This window comes from Endocarpon pusillum, assembly GCF_000464535.1.
Source record: "Endocarpon pusillum Z07020 unplaced genomic scaffold scaffold3018, whole genome shotgun sequence".
Lineage (NCBI taxonomy): Eukaryota > Fungi > Ascomycota > Eurotiomycetes > Verrucariales > Verrucariaceae > Endocarpon > Endocarpon pusillum.
Window position 1 is genome coordinate 55 of NW_006916278.1, and position 23,195 is coordinate 23,249.

Consider the following 23,195-nt stretch of genomic DNA (forward strand, 5'->3'; position numbering starts at 1 on the left):
GTGAGATTTGAGAGGGTGTGGAGTCCCAAGAGCGACACGAATTCTTTCCCCGGGCCTCGGCCGAAGGGCCGGAGCGGCCGTCCCTACCTGTTGCTTAGGGTCGCTTTTAAGCTCACCTGTTCGGAAAGGTTGGTACCGCACCCGCGCACGGCACGCCGCATTCTGGCAGACCACTAACTTAGCTACTATCTCAGCTGTGGCATGACCTCCTCTTGCCCGTCACCACAGCTACCGCGATCTTCCATACAATACCAAACGCTGCTACCTACCATATGTACATGTTTTGTGCGCCATGAATCAGCCCACCTTCCAATCACCTGCGAATGATCTGAACCGTTTAGCTGGTCCTTAACTGGCTGAGGCAGGATGAACAGCTCCAATATGCTACCGACCTTCAGCATGAGGCGCTTTGGGCCCAAACATTGGCCCGCTCGTGGTCCGGATCCGCGCCTCGAGTAAGACAGCACTTTTGACAGAAGGATTATGCTAAACTAGAGCAGTGTCGTCGTAGTCCCAGATCCTGGAAGACACCAACTGGTGTTGCATGACCGAAGTGAGGATAACGATGCGGGGACGGCCCAGTTGGAGGTCCTTCTCCTACAAGATCTCCCTGAGGCAAACATCATGAGCTTTTTGGAGATCTCAGAAGCTTCCCATGAGACTCTGTTTACTACCTGGGGTCTCCAGTACCGGGCAAGAGCGCTGTTGACGTCGTTACTCGAGAAAAGGAATACCACAGCAAACCCTGTCATCTTCGCTGGCTTCGGCATCGGATGTCTCGTCATCATGCAGGTACTTGATCTCAGATGCTGCTTCACCTAGCAAAGTTTGGTGCACGAGTCCAGGCTAAGCTGGAACCATAGGCCTTGATGATCGCGCAAAATGAACGTTTGTACTCGTCAATTAGGAGGAACACATCACATTTGGTACGTCAGCACGGCGTGGGACACTGCCACAGCAACTATCAGGTTGCCATGTCCTACGTCTTTAAATACCCCTTCCAGAAATGGAGAGCGTGTTACTGACCGGCAAGGTATTCACGGGTATTCCGCCCAATGCAACGGGTCCTAAGTCTTGGGAGATTCAGATCGTAGAAATGATGGGCACGTCCGACGGCGGAAGCACCTCTGGATTGTCAGAGGCACTTGGCCGGTTTTCCAAAACCCTGATGGAGACATGCGAGGGATTTTCTTCCCTTGCTGATAGATACCAGTTAGTCAGCTTTGTGAAAGAGGAGAAGACTTCGCAGAGGGGCATGCGTGTTTGTTATTCCTTTCCTCTCTCGTACCCTCAACACTTCGCAAACATAATGCTGGCTGAAAGGCCTGTTATGGGCACTCCCTTGGCTATCTCCATCGTTGAACCAAGTGATCGCTAGTCCCAGAAAGAAAGAACCGAATGTGACTGGACCGCACCTGACATTGTCTAGGCTCTGGATCGGGTTTCTCCAAAGTCCAGCATCCACTGCGAGGAACCAAGTAGCAGGGACGAAACTCGTTCCAGTGGTAACGAACTCCTCGAACAAACGAAAAACACACAGATTATCGCTGATAAAATTAGATCTGTTGCCCTGGTTGCATTGAAAAGTTAGCCCAAGACCATTACACCATGATATGCATTCCGCTTATACTTGGTTAGGCCGCGATCATGGATGGTATCAGGACTACGAGCGAATGGTCTCACAACTCGAACCGCAGCTGCATTGCTGCATGCTCCGCGAAATGTCACCGAATACATTGCGCTGGCTTCTCTTGAACGATGCCCCGGATGCTTATTTATCCTGGTCGAAAAGTAATGTTTCCGCTTTGCTGTATATACATGGCCTTTGCGGTGTTGGGAAAAGCTTTATTTCCTCCTTCTTATGGGAACACCTCAGGAGTGGGAGCCCAGGCAATGGCTCCACGGTAATATATTTTTCATTCGAAAAGGACGACTTGCGTCGAACCACGACGAGGAGCATGCTGTTGTCGTTCATCCACCAGCTCTTGACTGGCCAGCCTCGCACTTTCTTGAGTATTCGGACCCAATATGAATCAATACGCCAGCAACTTCCATGGACAATTGAGGAACTATGGATGTTTTTTCGAGCTATGATATGCTCTCCGGTGCATCAGGAATTATTCTGCATCATAGATGCCATGGATCAAGCTGACAGCTCCATCAGCCGAAATCTGCTCGACATAATCCGTTTTTGTGCCTCAAGGAATGCAAAGGTCAAGATGATAGCCACCAGTCGAATCCAACCTGGTCTGCAATCACCCTTACTCTTCACTATCGACCTGGGCCTTCAAAGCAAGATAAAGATGGATGTGGAGACAGTTGGCAGGGAACATGCTCAACATCTGATTCAGGGCAGCCAGGCATTTGTCGGACTCGAAAAGGAGCTCGTTGAACATTTCCAAAGCCTGTCCACACATTTGGAAGGTAGCTTCTCTTTCAAATCTCTTGGGAGATCGGGCCTTCGATCATCGCGCAAGGCGATACGGGAAGAGCTGGCATCATTGGCACTCAGTACTTCATGCATACGTCGCGGCTTGACGAGCGATATCCTGAAGTTGAGCGGTCAGGATCGAACGGCTCTCTTTTGGATCTTGCTTTCCTGTCGGCCCTTAACGTGCAATGAGCTTTCTATCGCCTCATCGATCCGTGAAGGCAATACGACATACTTACAGATACAGGATGATATTCCTCGGGACATCGCCAGAGATTTATCAGAGACTCTTAGTCCCATAATCTTTACTCAACACGAGGAGATTCACATCGTTCACCCATCCATGAAGGATGTTCTCCTCACCCTGCTGAAAGAAGCGAACAAAGATTCAAGTTCCACACCTGAGCTAGCTCACGCTGACTTGACCCGCCTTTGCTTGACTTACCTTGCTTTCACAGACTTTGGGCACGAAGATTTGCCAGAGTCAGTCAATGAAGTCTTTGGGGAGTGCTTACCTGTACAACAATACGGCTTCTTAGAATATGCTACAGAGTATTGGCCCGAACATTATCGTAGAACTGAGGACCGATGTTCTCTGTCTCAGGATGTGTTACGCTTTTTTAAGAAGGAGTGCTTCAAGGCTTGGAACCGAAGACGAGGCTCGACAGGCCGCCCAGGGGAAGAAAGTAGACCCAGTTCTGCGTCTCCGCTACAGGTTGCCGCGGAGTTGGGATTTATCGAAATTTTGAAAGAATTACTGGATTCTGATGCCAATGCTGCCAGTCTGGAGGACAAAATCGCCGCCCTGGAATCCGCTGCAGAGAAGGGACATCTGGAGATAGCTGAATTGCTGCTTATCAAGGGGGCTTCGTCCGCGCGGGCTCTGACGTCTGCTGTGCAAAATGGTAATACCAAGTTGGTGAAACAGCTTATCAGTGAAATTAGTGTTAGGGAATCCCAAGATGGCAAAGTTCCAGACTTTCATCTTGCGGCGTTGAGAGGACATGTTGGGGTAATGAAAGCTCTTGTGGAAGCTGCGCCGGATTCGGAATTCCTTGATAATAACAGATATGCCTCTCTACGTCTCGTCTGTCAAAGTGGGCAGCTTGCAGTTCTGCGGTACTTACTGAAAGACCACAAGCTCGAGCGCGAACGCGCCCCTGCTTTGCTGCATGCGGCTGCTAAAGGAGGACACTTGGAGATTGTACAAGACCTCATCAAAGCTGGAGCAGATCCTAATGCTGCCGACAATGACAATCACACGGCCCTACAGTTGGCTGCAGAGGGAGGGTATGTTTTAATTGTCAGGGAGCTCATTAAACTTCTCGATCCCGATGTAAAGGACGCTGCCTTGTCTTCCGCGCTCCATTCTGCTGCTAAAGAAGGCCATCTCCAAGTCGTGGACGAGCTCGTGATCGCTGGAGTTGCCCTAGACGCACGAGAAGGGAAACGCACTCAGCCGATTCACCAGGCGGCGCAAGGTGGACACCTAAAGTTATTGAAGAGACTTCTCGAACTGGAGGTGAATCCACTGGCTGTCGATGAGGATGATTTCACTCCACTGCACCTAGCGGCTCGAGAAGGGCATTTGCCAATAGTGCTGGAACTCCTCAACAATGAGGGCGGAAAGGTGACCGGTGAAATTGATCTCGAATCTGCATTCGGAAGTCAAGCTGAGAACGTGGAAAAGAATGGTGAAGATCTGGATGAAAGTTTTGTGGTGCCAGAGACTGATGGAGCCACCGAGGAGGATAAAATGAGTGACGATAGCAGCAGAAACGAAGACGCGGATGCCGGTAAGGAAGGTAAGGACGATGAAGATGAGAGCAGCACTACCACCGGCACAGATAAGAACAGTGAGACCAGTTCTTCTGGTGTCGACTATGAGGATGACAACGATCCTGACAGGTCTGATTATCCCTACGAAATTACGCCGCTGCACTCAGCTGCCCGGAGGGGCCATGTCGAAATTGTAAAAGCATTGCTTGGGGCTGGGGCTGAGCTCGAAAAACCCAACATACGTCAAATGACACCGCTGTACCTTGCTGCCCAAAACGGGCATGCAACGGTTGTCGACTGCCTGCTTCAGAAGGGTGCGGATGCAAATGCTATCGGCGGTAAAGATGCTACACCGTTACATCTGGCTATATCTACGGGGAATATTTCCATTGTCAAGGCGCTTCTTCAGGCTGGTGCCGAGGTTAACGCGAGTAACCGTAATGGCGATGCACCGGTGCATATGGCAGTGTATGCGGGACGTGTAGATGTCGTGAAAGAACTTCTGAAGTTCGGGGCAGACGTGCGCCGAACGGACAACGAAGGACAAACTCCCCTTCACCTGGCAGCCGCAGGGGGTCATAGTCAGATAGTAAAACAGCTTTTCGAGGCCGGTTCCAACCCGGAGCTCACCGATAGTTCTGGTAACACAGCGTTACATATCGCAGCCAAGGAAGGGCACAGTTCTGTAGTCAGAGAGCTCCTGGCAAAAGGTGTGAACTTGTCTACAAAATCCAGAAACGGCTGGACAGCTCTCCACTTCTCACATCACAGCACCGAAGTCACAAACCAGCTTCTGAAAGCCGGAGCAGTTGTTGATGCAACAAACAACATCGGCTCCACTGCATTGTTTCTAGCTGCATACACTGGCTGCGAACCGGTAGTGAAAGCCCTCTTGAAAGCTGAAGCGAAAGCCGACAAGCAGAACATTTATAAGTCCACACCGATACACCGGGCTGCCGAAGGTGGCTATGTTGGTTGCATCAAACTGCTGATAGAAGCGGGAGCAAACCCTTTGCAAAAGAAAAGATCCAACGTCACGCCTGTGCAGCTGGCATTGAGCAGCGGCCACCCGGAGGCGGTGGAACAGCTGCTTGAGCCAATGAAGAAGAACTCTCCACCGATCAGCGAGTACGAGGAGACCCTGGTGCTGCTGGCTCGGCGTGGGTTTGAAAATGGGGTTAAGAAGGTCCTGGAGCACCCTCTGCTGAACCTGGATTCAACAGATTCCTTGTATGGCCAGAGCCCACTGTCGCATGCGGCAGAGAATGGGCATGAAGGGATTGTGCGACTGCTGCTGCAGAAAGGGGCCAACCCCAATTCGACGGACCTGGCAGGGCGTAGTCCACTCTCATGGGCAGCCCTTAATGGACGGGAGGCAGTAGTTCAGTTGCTGCTAGACAAGGGCGCCAACGCCGACCTCAGCGATAACGAAGGATGGAATGCCCTGCATCTTGCTGTCGCGGATAACTGCGAGTCTATAGTGAAGCTTCTACTCGAGAAAGGAGTGGGCACATCAGCAACACTTAAGAGCGGCTATACTGCGCTGGACCTCGCGGTGAATAACTCCTCTCCTGATATGGTGCGATTGCTGGTCGATTCCGGTGCCTCCATGTCAACCCGAACCAAGTATCAATTTTCTCCTTTGGATATGGCGGTGAGGGATGGAGATTTATCTGTTGCCAGGGCTCTGCTTGACCTTGGAGCCGAAATGTGGGTGACAGGGCCGGACGGACATACGCCACTGGATATCGCTCTCTACCATGGACACCAGCACATTGTAGATCTATTTCTAGAACATAACGTCAACTCTCTCGGTGAAGAACAAGGCTTAACAAAGTTGCACTTGGCCATGCTAAGCGGGAACAAAAAATCCATGCAAGAGTTCCTGGACCAGGGCGGTGACATCAATTGCTTGGACAAGAATGGCATGACGGCGTTGCACTTGGCGGCGGCTCGCAGCGACGAAGACCTTGTGCTGTTTCTGCTTGGGGCGGATGCCGACGTTGGGATGAAGGACAATGAAGGAATGACGCCACTGCATCGAGCAGTGATGGAAGGTAATGAGACAATCGTGAGGGCGCTCTTGAGCAAAGGGGCAGATGTCAACGCGGTCGATTTGCACGTTTGGACTCCATTCCACCTCGCAAAGGCTTACGGGAACGTCAAAATATGTGACGTGTTATCCGAAAGTGGCAAGATGGCCGTAACTTCGGATCAGGGAGAGGTTAGCATCTCCATCCCTCCCAGTCGCTTTATCAAGGCGGTCTCGTCGTCCGACATCACCATCAGCGAGGATGGGCTCACGGCAACGACTGGTAAGCCTCAATTCCTGTGCTTGTTTCAACTACACTAGCTCAAAGTGACCTCCTTCTGATACTACGAACTAGAGAACGTCACCAAAATGGAATTGGCCGCGGGGCTTCAGATCCGAGCAGATCATCCTATACCTCCCGGGGCAAACACTTATTACTTCGAAGTGGCATTTGTCCATGCGGCCCGGGAAAGGTAAGCTCCATACCAAAATTAGGAGATCCCATCCTCTCCCTTGAAAATCTCCGTCTTCCTGGACAAAACGTTCTACGCTAACTCCTTTTTTCGAAAGTGCTATTGCTGTTGGCTTTTGTGAAGCTGATTCCCGGCGGATCGGGATGCCCGGCTGGCACAGGGCCGCGTGGGGATATCATGGCGACGATGGAGCACTATTTAATAACAAGGGACTTGGCACACCATACGGCCCCAAATATGCCCAAGGCGACGTGGTCGGTTGCGCCATCGACTTCACTTCCAAGTCCGCTTTCTTCACAAAAAACGGAGATAGAGTAGGAGAAGGTGAGTCTTATTTCATTCCTTTCCGTTTGGTCTCGTTCTTGATAGGGCTTTCGGTGCTCACGTGCAAAATAGTGACTAAAGCCGCATTCACCAACGTAGTGGGAAGGCTTTTCCCAGTGGTTGGGATCGGAGACGCGGGAATCAAGGTCGTTGCCAATTTTGGTCCGAATGACTTCCACTTCAAAGACTTCAAATAGACTGTGTCCTTGCGGTGTTCACGATATGGCCAGGTGATTATAGTTGCAGCTTTTTACACACATAACTACGCTATCGAACTTGATTTTCGTCCCGTGACTGAGAGAAAAGGGGACGAACTGTGATGGAGCTAGAAAGCATTTGCAAAAACCTGCCAGGGCTAGCGACACTAAACCAACTGTGATCCTTATTGTAGTCAATGAAAAGATCGTTGGATTCTGCACAAGGTCCGCATATTCTATGCTGCGTGCTTTGGTAACTCAGTCTTGAACCTGACGATGTTGATGTCATCCAACACGACCTTTTCGAGCTCATCAGGCTCGTATTTGTCGGTGGTGGCCTTCAGAGCCGGATCAAAGCGAATCGGGCTGACCTTGGGCTTGGTGCTTACCAGCTGCGCTATGCGGGAGCTCAGGTCGAGCTTCTGCTTGGCCTTGATGTCAATGACGCCGATGAAGCGTTTGCCAGGCTTCCGCCTAAGCAGGACCGCGGTCGTGAGCGTGTCCGGGATGCCGCTCTCCCCGGTTGCGTTCTCTTCCATGACCCACTTAGCCCCGGTAGGCTCTCCCGCGTTCCGCTGTGGGAAAATACTGGAGCCATATAGTGAAATGTGATCGTGGACGTTGCCTGACTCGGAGCGTGTCCATCCGCTGCTGATGCTGGTGCTGGCGCCGAAGGCCCCGCCCTGCAGCCCCGCTTCCAGTGACCTATCCTTGCTTAGGGTGAACGTCTCCCTGTCCATCACGAACTGATCATCCATCGACAGGTTGACCACCTCGGGCCAGTCGTCCAGACCGACGGCGGCGACGCCGGGCTTGGCCGGATCGGCGTAGAAAAACTCCCAGGTGATATTCGCCGAGACGAAGCGGTTCGCCCTGGTCGATCCCAGGAACTTGAACGTAGACACGATCAGGGTGGCCGCGTCCCCGCCTGACGTGAGGTGCCCGTGCACTACGTCGGTGAGGATGCCTTTGACCGTGCGGGTCGAACCGTACTGCGCCAGGTAATGGCGCTGGTCCTCACCAGGCAGGTTACTCATGTGGTAGGCAGAGCCGGGGGTACCGCCATCAAACAGGTCGATGTCGAACTCGTACTGCTCGGCCATGGCTTGGATATCAAGGATGCTGCTGACGTTGAGGGATGGTGCTGGCTCGGGAGATCTACACCGCCAACGCTGAATTCGTATCAGGAGTCTCAAGACGCTAGGGGCCAAAGCTCTTGAGACTTCTCATCAGGAACAATTTACCATATGACTTGAAATGGACATAATAGTCTGGTTATACGGAATTGTGCATCCAAAGTCATCAATATACGCTAACTCGATAAAGTAGCGCCACCTGTTTATGCAGTAGTGTCATGCTTGTCTCAGTTGACGATGTCAGAGCAGCTAATAGGCCCGAACGTCTGAAGCTTAGTTGACATTAGTTACAAGTCACGTCTAACGGTCTAAAAAAGCCCTAAAGATATCTAAAAGTTATAGGACTACTAAGGGCTACTAGGGGCTTCCTCTCTATAGAGTGCAAATTACATAGTATTAAGTGTAATCTAATATAGGCTTAGCTTTTTCGTACAAAGGACGTTTTCAAGTAAGGGTATTAGTTAGTGCTGAACTAACAATACGTAGTGTGTTAGGCTCACTTGGAGATAACTCTCCTGCCGGGCTACTACCGGCACCCCAGCAACAGTAGTGTAGCGCTAGACATCAGATAACTGGCAATAGGCCGATAATAGAAATCACTCAGACTTACACAACACCACTGTTCCACATGTCTCTTTCGGTATTATGCCACTGGCATAATATGGTGACTGTATGTGTTCCGACCTTAAGGTCTGTGAGTCATCTTTCAGGTTACTTCGGAGAAGTTTTAACTCAAGTACGGAGACAAGCTGTCAACCTTAATCCTCCTTAGTGGCTCATAATCTATAAATACGCACTGCCATGAAACTCCCAAAGAGTTCTAGACATGCCCTGACATGTTTATAAAATGCGCCCTCTTATGATTTGTATCAGCATCATGAAAAAGCTCTTCTTGACCTAGGTCTACATGCTAATTCTCCTCTTGCCATGAATCCTGCGTGCCTTTCCTGGCTCCGCTATTCTCTAGCGCTGCGCCCCTCCTCACCGTCTCCGTTTCGTACCTTCAGCACCACTTGCAACCTTCGCACTAGCACATCCACCGCTCGTGACAAACAAGCCGTCACTCTCCCCGATGGCCGCGTGCTCTCCTACGCTGAGTATGGCCCCACGACCGGTTACCCTGTTTTTTTCTTCCACGGTTACCCCTCCTCGCGTCTTGAGGCCGGACCCATCGCGCACCTCGCGGCGCGGCAGGATGTTCGCTTGATTGCGCCTGACCGGCCGGGCTTCGGGCTCTCTACCTTCCAGCCCGGCCGCAAAATCACCTCCTGGCCTGCTGACGTCTCTTTTCTTGCTTCCCACCTCGGGCTTGTGCGCTTCGCCATCCTGGGTGGCTCAGGCGGCGGGCCGTACGCGCTGGCGTGCGCGCAGGCCTTGCCCCACACTCAAATGTCGGCAGTAGGTGTGCTAGCCGGGGCGCCGCCGTGGGAGGCGGGGACGAAAGAAGTACTGTGGTATTCGCGGCTGGCCGCGGTGGCCGCGAATTACGCCCCTGGGGCGTTGACAGTGGTTGCGGAAGCCGCAGTGAGGGGTTTGAGATGGGCTGTGGAGATGGAGTGGGTCAGAAGGCGGCTTGAGCGGTGGTTGGAGGCAGTGGAGAAGGAGGAGGAGCAGCGAAAAAAGAAGAAGGGGGGGTTGATGGAAGAGAGAGAGCGTGAGAAGACGACGGAAAAGGACGAGAGGCAGAGCCTAAAGGCCGAGAGTCGGTGTGACCGTCTGCTGCCCCTCCTGTTCGAGCCCTTTGCGCAGGGCGCCGCAGCTTCCGTGCAGGAGGCGAAGCTGCTCACGCAGAGTTGGGGGTTCCGCTTCGAGGATGTTAAGTACGACCGAATCCAGATATGGCATGGCACGCGTGACGTGAACGCGCCAATAGGCATGATTCGCTGGATGGCGGCGCGGCTGCCGCATTGTGAGCTACGCGAGTCGGACCATACGCACTTCACGCTCGTCGATCAGCTAGAGGAGATTCTGGCGCAGCTCGTGCCGGATGAGACGGCCAAGGTATGAGGACCGGAAATGTGGCAATCTCTTCTCCATACTACGGAGCATCAAGGCGTTGTGGTATCATCACTCTTATCCGGCGAAGCATAGGACATTAGGTATTCATCTATCTTATGAGGGAAGCGTCAAGGCGTTATGGCGTTATTTCCTTCATACAACGACCATCGGGCGTTACAGCATCATTCTTCTATCCAACAGAGCATCAAAGCTTTGAAGCGTTTACTCCATATTACAAGAAGCTGGCGCTTGAGCATCTTTTCTCGATCTACTTATCACAATGGCTCCGTCTGTTGTCGTGATTGCAGGTAGGTCAATCGGGAATTCGTCCATGTGCTTCGTTGCCGGAAAAGTACTCGACACTCTGTGCTCAAGCGCAAGTGGACGTGACTGAGTATAGAGCGCAAGCATCAATCAGCTCTTAAAGCTCACCAGGCTCTTGCTTAATATACTACAGCATCCCGAACATCGACAGCAGGTCCTTTACCAACTCGGAAGCGTACTCAATCAATCCAGTACCCGCATGATTGACAAGTCACCCAATTCCGAGCAATATACACCGACATTCGCGTCAAGAGACTAGAAATCAGAGAAATGGGACCTGCGCTGATGGGTAACCATATCAACGCAGATCCGAAAATCGAAGGGTCGGACAGCTACATTGTAAGGATGGTAAGGGAGCTTGGGTACCAAATCGCATCTGAAGCGTAGTAAGCCTAGAATGCACAATTATGCAATTATGCGGAATCTGTCAGTAATAACTCCCTCTAAATAAGAGCAACAAAATGAGCAACGCTTTTACCCATCGCTTACAACACGGTATTCCTCCACGATTCATATCGTAAAACAACCGGCATTGCACAAAATCGGAAGAGTACTCTCCTTCCATTTTGTGCATTTTCTCTTTCTGAGCCTGAGCGTGACCCTGGTTTCACTTTACGTGACAAGTCCCGTGGGAAGAGGATTTGAAGTAGAACAATGATCTCTGCTGGGGTAAGGGTTTGACCCTGTCAGCCGGACAATTTGGTGGCCACAATGGTCAGATGGAGAATAAAACATGAGGAAAGTTGTCAGGACAGTCGGAATAAGGATGAGAAGGCTGACTTCGTACCCGAATCTTGACCACGCCCAATGAGGTTGCTGCCTGACTAAGGGAGCAGTGGCGGTGTGACCCTCTCTGTACGGAGATTAAGGCGCACACAGTGAAAACTTCTTCTATCGCAGTCAGCGTGCGCTTCCAATCGAGGCCCTGATTTGCTTTGATTACTATTTAATCAAAACCCCTGATTTGCTTTGTCTGACTGATTTGTCAAATCGAGCTAAACCTTAGTAAGCAATATATTTCTAGGGCTTTGTGTCAAATAGGTAGAAGAAATGTGCAGGGCGAGCAGAAATAAGTACAAATTGTATTGAAAATACTAGTAACTGCGAAATTGTGGCGAAAATAACCAATCAAAAGGAGTCAAAAACGCAGGGTAACGCGTAAAAATAGCGTCTGACAAAGTTGAATTCTCGTCCAGATCGAGTGTCCGCCAAGACTGTTATTATTGCATCGAAAATATCCTGGAATGAGTATCATTGAGACTTTCTGTCAAGACTTCAATTTGACTAATTTGTCAAATCCACGGAGGCCGATTCGCTTTGACGAGAGCACCGATTTGATTTGATTTGTTTGGACACAATGTGCAGCGCTACAGCCAATGCTTCCTGGAACATCGACCATGCTGAACTCTGCGGGATATCAAAGAAGGAAAACTAGTAACAACTGAAGTGAAACATAGGTGGGTTGGCTGTGGTGCTACAGTTTTCCCTAATGGAGTGTTTTGCAAGGTTGACAGCGGCAGTGTAGACTGATCATCTTCGCTGATCCGCGTTTCAGCTCAATCTTCCCACAAGCAATTGATCTCTCTTTCAAAGGCTAGATCCCCTGCTCAACTTCTGCTTGGGTAGTTGCAACCGTTGGAAAGGAATTACTCAGCGAACGCTTCGTGGTACAGCTTGTCAAATCTTGTTTCCTGCAGCTCCCCTAGACTAGTTGCTGAAAACGTGCAGATGCCTCTTGGTCAGCTTGCCTTTGTGCTGCCAGAAAAAGAATCTGGGGGATGATTATATGCAATTAAAGGGAGTAAAGTTGACAAATCGACTGAATTACTCTGCTTTACTGCTTAAGTCTCTGATGGTGTTACTGAAGCCATTCTCACCAGAGCTCTCTTCAATGCGCGTGTCCATGGCAGCCTCGTCAGCGGTCCTGCGACGGAACACGGGTAACTGTTGGCAAAACCGCCCAAAGCTAAGGAGAATTTAAGTCTGAGGGGATGGGCTCAGTAACGGCGTCAACGTCTATGGCCACGCCAATACATGGATCAAATGATCAAGAGTGTACAGAGTATCGAATATAAGAACGGCGCGATGGAGAGGTGAGTTGGGGACATCTTCGGCGCGTGTGCTGCGGTAGGCGGTAGGGGTGAGTGTTGGTCCTGTGGTCAGATCAGCAAAGGTGAAACGACGGAGATCGAAGAACTGCCGGCATTATTCTTCATCAACTACCGAAGTTAAGCGACCAGGGCCCGCATTACCTGGTTGGCACCTCTCTCGAGCTTACGTGGTACAAGAGGCTGACAGCTGTTGATTAAGCAGAGCCTGTGCAGACACCACTCGGCCAAGGAGTATGATACGGAGACCTTGCTTTGAATGCTGGGGTAAATGTGTAGGATCATGATGCCAGTGCGCAATCAAATTACCGCGCACTATTACGGGGTTAAAGTCCAATTCAAACCCATTATGACAATTTAAGATCGCTTCAAGACATCCTCTTGGGGGCATCCTCTTAGGGGCATCCTCTTCGGGGCATCCTCTTCGGGGCATCCTCTTAGGGGGGACCCTATAGAGACACCCTCTTATGCACTCTCTTAAGACACCCTCCTAAGATATCCTCTTATAGTCTTACAGATACTCTCTTAAGACCCCCTCTTACGTCACTCTCTTAAGCTCCCTTTGAGACACTCTCTTATAAGTACTCTTTTAAGACACCCTTGTAGGACATCCTCTCAAGACACTTTCTTATTAGGCATCCTCTTAGGACACCCTCTGTGGGGCCGAAGGGCCTTGGCGCCTGCGGAGCTATTTCATCCGAACTTTGTATTTAGATTCCTATTAGCTACCCACACCCAATTCATGCATTGAGCTGACTGCTCCAAACCCCTGACGAATACTACATTCAATCAAGTAAGTCCTCGTCCACAATTACATGTAGTGTTGGGTTGGGATAGGATAGAATGATCAGCAAGGGCTGTGGGGGATACAATATTTTGAATTGACCTTAAGCCCATAACGTCAGCTGTAATCATACCGCTTTTAACCCTGTGTGAGTCTATTACTCGATTCCGATTTCCGACGGATTCACTTGGCTTCTCCTTCGTCTTCTTCACCAGGTTTTCTGGCTTCGGGTCCCTCAATTTGCCCTCCCACAGCCTATCATGGCATTGACCGCACCACTCTTTGCGTCAATGTCGTTTGACTACCTCATTGCTGGGGGAGGAACAGCAGGCTTGGCCGTGGCCGCCCGCTTGGTCGAAAATCCTTTGGTTAATGTCGGGGTCATTGAGGCTGGAATCAGTCACATCGATGATCCAAGGATCTTGACTCCGTTGGACATCGTTCAACTGCTGGGTCAACCTGAATATGACTGGCTTTACAATAGTACACCTCAGGTTGTTCTCTCGTTCCCTCATGACATCCCTCACTTTGTCGTTCCAGTGGCTGACATATCAGGCTAACCTATCCGGTCGGTTTGTTCCACAATCCCGCGGTAAGGGACTCGGAGGCTCAAGCGCAATTAATGCTCAGTTGCTGACTTTTGCTTCCCGAAACGATATTGATGATTGGGGGAACCTAGGAAACGATGGCTGGTCATACGACGACCTGGCACCGTATTACAGGAAGTTTGAGGATTACCAATCACCGCCACCGGACGTTGCTGAGGAAGCAAGCGCAGAGTACATCAACGCAAGCGCCCACGGTTACGGCGGTCCCATTCGCAGCTCCTTTGCTCCCTTCTATACTGACCTCCAGAAGGCCTGGACGCCAACTTATGAGAACCTGGGAATCGGAGCAGATGGCGACATGCGTGACGGTGTTGCCCTCGGTGGATATACTAACCTCATGAGCCAAAACCAGGAAGATCATACCAGAAGCTATGCAGGAAACAGGTACTATCAGCCCAATGCCGGAAGGCTTAACCTAAAGGTACTGACAGAGGCTCGGGTGAACAACATCATCTTTGACGAAAAGAAGGAAGGTGATGACCTTCTGACTGCCACCGGACTAAATTTTACAGTCAACGGCACACACTATGTTGTCAATGCAAAGAAGGAAGTCATCATCGCAGCCGGCACGGTGGAATCCCCCAAGCTCCTCGAGCTGTCCGGCATTGGCAACGCTGAAATCCTCAACAAACACAGCATCCGCGTCTTGTTGGACAACAAAGCTGTCGGGGAGAACCTTCAAGACCACCCCGTCATTGGATACACCAACCAAGTGAATGATGGGGTCATTACCCAAGACCAATACATATTCAACAGGACGTACCAAGACGAAGCACGGCTCCTCTACCAGACCAATCGCACCGGCCCACTTACTAGCGTCATAACTCAATACGCCCCGCTCTCCTGGTCCCAGATACTCCCTCCTGATCAGCAGACACGACCGCAAGACCTGGTAAACCAGTACCTACCCGCTGAATCCTACAGCCACGACTCCCCGCCCGGTCTGCGCGAGCAATTCGACCTGGTCAAGAAGCGCCTTGTCGATCCTCGGGAAGCCATGGCCTGCGATGGAATGCTCGCCGGCGCGGGTCTCCCGACACCCAACCCATCAACCGGCCGCTTTGATCTCGTCTCCCGGACGAGTTTCCTCGCCCACCCCTTGTCCAGGGGCACCGTGCACATCCGCTCGGCAGACCCCAGCCAAGCCCCCGAATTCGATCCACGCTACCTGTCCCATCCACTGGATATCATCATGCTGGGCGATGTCGCCCTCCACATGCAGCGGGTTGGCAAGGCGGCTCCGCTGTCCGATCTCTTCAAGGGAAATGGCACCGTGCACGGCCCGGCGCTCCCCAACGAGCTCAACTCGACAAGCGTGCTGGACTATGTCCGGCAGCTTGTGAATACCGGGTGGCATCCCATCGGGACTTGCGCGATGCTGCCGAGGGATAAGGGTGGGGTGGTGAGTCCGCGATTAAAGGTTTATGGGACGGTGAATGTGCGGATCATCGACGCGAGTATCGCGCCTCTGCATGTTAGGGGAAATACGCAGAGTTTGGTTTATGCGATTGCAGAGTATGGGGCTGATATCGTCAAAGCGGATCAGGCCGGCAAGTATAAGCGTGATAGGATTAGGAAGTCCCGGGACAAAGAAGGGTGCGGAGTGAGATGTATAGGCTGAAGTTTGCAATTCTTGTCGAGATACTGGTGGACTACTGCATAGGGTTACGGATACCGACGGAATAAGTTCAACCAGGCATAACTTTGCAGGCAAAGAAAAGACACGATTCCCTCAGCTATAGCCCTGAGTTCATTCCGATCCTTTCCCTTCTCTCCCGTCGAGATTGCCCAATGGAACTGAGGTCGAATGCCAAAACCTAGAGCTGTGCTTTGTCTTCAGTGAACTGTAGAGTTGGCGACGTGGTTGCAGGAGGGTTAAATCGCGACAGGCAATATAACGAAAATTTATACTACGTGGCTAACATCCTCGCAAAGGGTGTGGCCTAGATCAAGTTGCGCAGGGTCATAGAAGACATCGTCGTCAAAGCTCACATCCCTGGAGCGAATTACTGCGTTTGGCGGACTCATTTTGCTCAGGTGTATAGAGATGGATACTCCATGATGGTACCACGTGATTCCGTCAAGTCATCAAACTTATAACCAAACATACGTTCACCGTTGGTTCGCAAAATCGTATAGATCGATTGGATCGAGCTTAATCATGGAAAGAGATTCAGTAAACATATTTATGTCCTGTGACCTCTTTGTGTGGATGTACACCAAATCCATCAACGCGTAATAACAGCTGGAGTGACATGCACTTCTCGCCGTCGTACCCTGATTTCATCTCAATAAGTAAAGGGTAACAATAATGGTGAAATATCGATAGGTCAAATTCCACGCGTTCCGCCCTCCTTCCTAGGAAGTCATACCTTGTCCCTCGCCCAAAATAGGAGTCAATTTCTCCGTTTCGGTTGGTAGAGCTTACTAGCCGAACACGAAATTGCTATGCAAGACGCTTTCTGGCGGAACATCGCTCTTCACGCCTATGACGCATTTGTAATAGGGCCGTCCTCGTGGAAGCGTGAAGGTCAGGAAACCATCCGGCGCGCCCGGTTCGCCGACTAACTCGAACTCGTCGACATCTGTCGTCCCGCAGAATAAGCATTGCGCGAAGAAGTTGTACGTCTCGGCAAGGCCGAGATACTTGGCTTGAAAGGAGGTTAAGAAGAAAGAAATCGATCCACTAGTTCTCGTGAGCAAGATTGTACCTCTGAACGAGTCGCTCCATTAAATGATTTGGATGGCCCTGCCGGTATCACCGAAAGGGACAAGTCTCCAGTTGCCCATCCCCAAAGCATATTGGACTCCTTTATATCCGCTGGTACTCCACAGATCGTCAGCGTGTTCGACCCCTTCGAACTGTGGTACAGAGCACTATTAGTGTCTAAACTACTCGACAGGATTAACACGTAACTCTCAAGACTTACCGTCGCAGTATATGGAGCCAACGGTTGACAAGATCCAGGGTACGTAGGTTGTGGAAGACTAGGGCATGAAGTCACAGTTTCAGCCGGCTGCGTTACGGTCTCTGACTCTGTGACTGTGACTGGTGGAAGATGTATCGTAGAGGCAGGTAAGGTGATAGTCGAGGGACTTTCCGTGGTGGTCTTAACCGAGGTTGTAGTTGAGGTTAAAATCGAGGTGATAGTCATCGTGACTGTTATGGTCTTGTGGTGACCGTTACGAGGCGGGTCGTGATCGTGATCGTGATCGTGGTGGTCATGGTAATCATGGCCACCACGTCCATCACGTCCATCGCGTCCATCATAACCATCACCCTGAGTGACTGTCCATGAATCATAGCCTAATGCACCAATGAGTACCCGTTAATCCACTTTAATAGAAGGCAACAGACTCACCTGAGCTAAGCACTTGGATATCGACGGAGCTGCCTACATCCACAACAATAGGCTCAAAACTAGCAATCTTCTCTGAAGATCCAACTGCATTGACACAGTCTATGCTGGCTACCGCATGGATGTTCTCACCAGTAATTTTGGCGCCAATCGATGCAGAGCAATCGCTTTGCAGGGAACCATCGGTAGAGGGGTTCAATTGGCCATCAATGAGGACGGACTGGCCCTGATCGCGAAGAGGGTTGGCAAGGGTCTTGAAGACCATTAGGGCGTACAGCCAGGCATGACCAACAACAGTCTTCATCTCGTAAAGGTTGTAAGATGGGCAAATTTTTTCCGATTTGATGGTTACCGCATTTTGTACACCGATTCTTGATTTCAGGAAGAGATGGGAGATAAGAAGGACTCTTTCAATAAAGGAACATAAGATGAGCGAGAGCGGGTAATGAGGCCTATTAATACATTTGGATTATAATCCTTGGATGGATATGCAGATCTTGAAAGATTTTGAGAGAGTATGAAACTAAAAGATTGCTCAAAGTAGTGTACTATTATGTACCTTAGCACCTGTGGAAGAATGTTGGCGTCAAGTACCTGCCATCTTAGCAGCCTCTTGAGACAATAACATCCTCAGCTTTTGCCCGCTTGCTTTCATTTTCAATCGAATGGATGATCAGATTCTCCATGACAATCCGAACTAGAAGACGCAGTGTGGATAATGGATTCTGCAGGCTTGAAGCAAGTGATAGAATTTCTAGTTTAATGCAGAGACTCGAGGCCTCGATTCGTGGATCTGGAACACGCGGGCTTGTCCTAAGAAAAGTGCCAACAGACGGAGTGTACGAATACATCTTAGCGAGACGATACGGTGTGGTCGGATCATCTACTCAGTTGATCATCTTAGTTCGTGGCGTCAGCGGACTGGATACAGAAGAAGGGTATTCCGTGCTTCTGCATTCATGAGGAGGAAGAGGTTGTATAGAGACTCCGTCGGACATGATCCGGTTTTGCACATTTTGGACGACAATTATGTAGTACAACGTCAGGCGATGTAGCTGTATCGAAAACCCTCGTAGACTTGATTAAAGGGTGAGTGATGTATGCATAATGAGAACTCCTATCCCCTCCGTATCCGATATCTTAATTAACGTCGTTAGCGTAAATTTACAAGCAGAATTTCTTTCAATCAGCACCCGGCATGAATGGGTTATGAGATAAGGAATTTGTAAGTGATAGAAAGCTCTGGTCTTAAAGAGCTTTCTCTTCCAGGATACACTCAAACGTGTTGCTAACGTGAAAACTGTGATAACATCAAATAAATAAGACCGGTAATGCTAATTGAGGCATTTTACATCCCCTATGTGAGTACGGAGGCGATATCGGATCGGTGTCGTCAAGCGTGGAGACAACTTATTGGTCGAAGATGTCTCAAGTAAGTGGGAAAAAGAGTCGAGGATCTGTCGCCGTTGCAGGAATGGTCCAGACAACAGAAGCTGTGGTGTTTACACGCTGCGGTTGGGAAGTAGTGAAACATGGAGTGATGAGTGGGGAGGAGATTGTATGGTCGGATGGTCACCTGGTTGGTTGGTTGAAAGCGGCTGCTACTTGGTCCGAGCCGGTCCGAGCCGTGGAAAATGAGGGCTCAGACTGGCTCGGAAACCGGTTGAGCCGATTTAAGCCGCTGCTAAGAGCTCGCCAAGCTTGATAGGGAAGTTGACGCTACTAGTTGGAAAAGTCCTAGTAGCCGGCTAAAAAGCTATTCATATATTAGACTTAACTACTAGTTACATATAAAGTAGATTATTATTATAAGGATTAATACAAATATTATAAATCAGATAAGATTATTAAGCTATCTTTATATAATCTCTCTAATGTGTCTACACCGCCAAGCTCAAGTAATTGACTGCGAAAAGCTCAAACTACGGCCCACAGGTATCATCGTTCCAATTGGATAAAGTTCCCCTCTTCCTGCCTTCTCGAGGTTAGCTAAAAATAAGCATTGCTTTGGTGGGCCAAGGCTGCAGAATCTTGCCAAGCTGTACCCCCATCAAAAACGTACAGAAAGTGCGCAGAAAGAGTGTACAGAATTCGCACACAGAATGATCCTTCTATCCTTCTATCCTTCTATTCTCCTAAAAATTGTTACATCTAGTTGAAAACTTTTAAAGCATCACTATATGGATAATTTATCTCTATAAGCATTTGACTTATTCGTCCTTATTTAGTCTAGTAAAGGGCAAGTGATGAGATTAATGAAGTTGCTAGAGACGATTTTGAGATAAAACCAGCGGTTCTAGTGGAGGAAACACTAAATAATTTCAATTGGATCTTCGTGCCCTTAAATACCAACTTGAAACAATGCTCCGATAAAGATACCTAGAATAGTAGAGCCCCTCTCGCCTCAGTACTAACGGGGGCAAACCTGTACAGCCGCTGACGGTCAGCAGACATTGGACTTCGTCAGCCTCATTTCGCATGTCCATCAATTTTCATGCCAGATGCTCTCAAGACCTAGGCTAAACGCCTGTCGTCTGCTTCATGGCTTCGTACCTGCGATGATCACTGTCAGACCAGCTTCTGGTTTACCAATACACTTTGCTTAAGGAGAGATACCAAAAATCACTCAACGGTAGAGTTCGTACAGTTTTTTCAAATTGATATGACTGAGGAAATATTTATGACACGGTCCGATCCTTGCGCTTGCACATACGCCTCAAACTGGTGTGCAACCGAAGGAATATTTCAACTACGATACATCAAGCTTTATGTGCCGCACAAATATGGAAAAGTCGGTCACACGTTAGTCATCGCTACCATGATTTGTTTGAAAAGGTTGTTGATGATCACCGGTTCCTATGGGCTGATCGTTTCGCACACAATCCTCTATATGCAATCTTCTCTGGTCACACTACCAACACTCAACCAACTCCGCCTATTAGTGATTTCAGCGGCAAGAACAATGGGTGAGCCTGTCAATGTTCCTTGCGCCGGCTACAAGGGGTGCATGACATCTCGGCATCAGCAGCGCTTCAATCCCTGTTGTCATTGCATGATGGGTATGCGGAAACTTACAGTGCCAGATATGACCTTACTTACGCTCAATTCGTCTCTTGCACGGCCATATCAGTGACGAGTGCTGGTCACAACAATGATGCCGTCACCAGAACAAGTCACGTAGTCCTATAAGCCGACCCCTGGCAGAAGACGCTGCCGGTAGTCGAGTCACGTCATGAAGTTGTGGTCGAGGTGTCTTAGTGCCTCTTGGGGCTAAAATATGCCATAGATAGAGACGTTCTACTGACGGAAAAGTACAACAACTCCAACACACCTCATCACGACATCGTCCACCAAAAGTACCCGGTCGTCCTTGTTCTTCAACTCGTCAATCTTCATTACCTCGTCCTTCACCTCTTTGAGAGGAAAAGGCTGACGGAGTCTTGCTGAAGAAGAGCATGTTTACGTTCCCAGCCTCTTTGAGCATCCGGCAGTACTCGTCGATACCACAACCCTTGTCCCAAGCACAAGGCTGATAAGCTTTCCGTCCGTGTTTGTCTTTGAAACTCTTCGAGACATGCGATCATGGTAAATATGACCAAAGACTCGGCGTGAATATTTCCGGAACCCCAATTGCTTTCCAAGAAGTAATCAAGACCGTGTTTTCCTTGAAAAGTGTCCATGGACGTAACAAAATATGATTCCAAGGCTTCAGCGCGCGTCTCTCAGACACATGTGTAACGTTTGACACGTTTGGCACTACCCGGGCTAGCTTTATCAATGAAACACACTATAGCGGCTATCTTGAACAATATCTGTTGCTCTCGGCAGTCTTTCAACACAACAAAAAAGCTGCATTAGCTTTGTGCAATTATCCTTTCCTTTCCTTTCCTTCCCTCCACCCTTCACAAACTGGCACTCAACACAACCACCGGCCCCCGAACCAATTAGAAACACCATTCATCCATCTCTTGCTGCCTTCCTTCATGTCTTCCAAGCAAACATTACCCTTCCCCTTCCCAGCAGGCATCCACTACAACGGAACGTACCACGGCTGCAAACTCGTCCCTACTCTGCAGTGCGGAAACCCAACTTGTGCATGCGCAACAGGATGCCAAGGACCAGACTGCAGGACCTGCGGACCTCGTACTACATTCCAGCCAATGACACCACCTCAGCGGACAGAGAAGCGCAAAGCCATCAGTCAGCGGCCGGATGATGCCCACCACTTCTACTATGACGAGGGAGCGGAACGTTTGTTGTTTTCATCTCCTTCCCCATCTCCTTCCCACCAGAGATCTCTTGTTGGTGGTGTCGGTGGTGAAAGGACTCCCGAATCCCCTTCTCCATCAAAGCCTGCTGATATGAGAGAATCTTCTTCGACTCCGAGGTCGAGAGGGCTAAGAAGTTCTCCGTTGCGGCAGGGGAGGTAGGAGTTTTGTGCTGGTCTATTCAACCGAGAAACAGAGGCAGCAGAGCGACTCTTCCTTCTCATTACTTCTTCTGTAGGGCGCCTCATGAACAAACCCACCCGGTCAGAGCCTAGCCTATGTACGACCGCATCAATCTGCGAGATCCCAGAAATGCTGGCTCCTACCGACCAGGAGATCTGTGATCCTTGTTCCATGACTAACCTGATCAACTTGTCTGAGCGTGAGTGTGCCTTTCTCCCAGGCACTCAGCTGAACAACCAAGCCACCAAGCCGTGCCCCATGGAGCCGAGACCATTCGCGATGGTCCGAAGTAAAATCGATGGGTTGGAGTTCCTATCCAAATGGCTGTGTGGTAGAAACAGAATTCCACAAAGGAACGCCTTATTTATAAATAAGAAGATATATATACGTCAATTCTCACCGTCAATGATTTGCACATCTAGACAGCGAAAACTGTCTTTGGACGTCCCAACACCGACAAAATTTCCATGCAGATCCCATCCCATCCCATCCATCCACCCATCCACCCATCCGGACAGCGAAAACTGTCTTTGGACGTCCCAACACCGACAAAATTTCCATGCAGACCATCCACCCATCCATCCATCCACCCATCCATCCATCTATCCTCCATGTCCATAAACAACCGATGGTGTAATGCACCCTTCCCTATTCATGTATCAAGTCCAGCAGACACATAGATACCAGATCGACGCCTCAACAAACCTAACCCCCCTTCGCACCAAGAAGAGAGAATGTACAGTGTGGTTAGTCACATACCAGTACCTGAAATGAAACAAATCCGGCAGCAGATGGCGTTTGACCTACCTACCTACCTAACTTGTACCACCACTAACGTAGCTAGCATCTACCCCTTCGCAAGAAAAGTAATATGTGGTTAGTAGAAAGACGGGGCATTGAGTAGATCTAGTGTCAGGTTTCAAGTCTCAAGTTTTTCCGGTTTCAAGTTTCTCGTTTTGAGTGGGGGGAAAAAAAGAGGAAACATTCTCGATCGCTGGTAATACTTTAACTATCTTAACCGAACTAGTACGACGACGACGACGCCGACGACGCCGCCGCCATTGAAATGTAGATAAAAGTATATATCCAATCGAACCCCAATTCCAACCCCCTAACTTAGCAAAAACCAAAAAAAAGAAGAAAAAAGAACACAAGGTCCCTCCCCATTCCCCCAAAACCGTATCAGAAGAG

General features: G+C 49.8%; 6 protein-coding genes across 6 annotated transcripts; 4 read left to right on the forward strand and 2 right to left on the reverse strand.

The window, feature by feature from the left end:
- Positions 1-381: 381 nt before the first annotated feature.
- On the forward strand, positions 382-1,378 carry EPUS_06487 (uncharacterized protein; the record flags this gene model as incomplete). The annotated part of the gene is made up of 4 exons (XM_007804191.1): positions 382-455; positions 501-792; positions 864-926; positions 1,034-1,378. The coding sequence occupies 4 exons, from the start codon at positions 382-384 to the stop codon at positions 1,376-1,378; spliced, it is 774 nt and encodes a 257-aa protein (XP_007802382.1).
- A 343-nt stretch (positions 1,379-1,721) lies between these two features.
- Positions 1,722-7,236, forward strand: EPUS_06488 (uncharacterized protein; the record flags this gene model as incomplete). Its single annotated transcript, XM_007804192.1, has 4 exons — positions 1,722-6,525; positions 6,598-6,715; positions 6,813-7,039; positions 7,112-7,236. The coding sequence occupies 4 exons, from the start codon at positions 1,722-1,724 to the stop codon at positions 7,234-7,236; spliced, it is 5,274 nt and encodes a 1,757-aa protein (XP_007802383.1).
- A 236-nt stretch (positions 7,237-7,472) lies between these two features.
- Positions 7,473-8,339, reverse strand: EPUS_06489 (uncharacterized protein; the record flags this gene model as incomplete). The annotated part of the gene is made up of 1 exon (XM_007804193.1): positions 7,473-8,339. One exon carries the CDS (start codon positions 8,337-8,339, stop codon positions 7,473-7,475), a length of 867 nt encoding a protein of 288 aa, XP_007802384.1.
- Positions 8,340-9,299: 960 nt separating this feature from the next.
- EPUS_06490 (uncharacterized protein) lies at positions 9,300-10,379 on the forward strand (the record flags this gene model as incomplete). Its single annotated transcript, XM_007804194.1, has 1 exon — positions 9,300-10,379. One exon carries the CDS (start codon positions 9,300-9,302, stop codon positions 10,377-10,379), a length of 1,080 nt encoding a protein of 359 aa, XP_007802385.1.
- A 3,467-nt stretch (positions 10,380-13,846) lies between these two features.
- EPUS_06491 (uncharacterized protein) lies at positions 13,847-15,815 on the forward strand (the record flags this gene model as incomplete). Its single annotated transcript, XM_007804195.1, has 2 exons — positions 13,847-14,080; positions 14,142-15,815. The coding sequence occupies 2 exons, from the start codon at positions 13,847-13,849 to the stop codon at positions 15,813-15,815; spliced, it is 1,908 nt and encodes a 635-aa protein (XP_007802386.1).
- Positions 15,816-16,924: 1,109 nt separating this feature from the next.
- On the reverse strand, positions 16,925-17,857 carry EPUS_06492 (uncharacterized protein; the record flags this gene model as incomplete). Its single annotated transcript, XM_007804196.1, has 3 exons — positions 16,925-17,056; positions 17,125-17,501; positions 17,557-17,857. 3 exons carry the CDS (start codon positions 17,855-17,857, stop codon positions 16,925-16,927), a joined length of 810 nt encoding a protein of 269 aa, XP_007802387.1.
- Between the last annotated feature and the right edge of the window lie 5,338 nt (positions 17,858-23,195).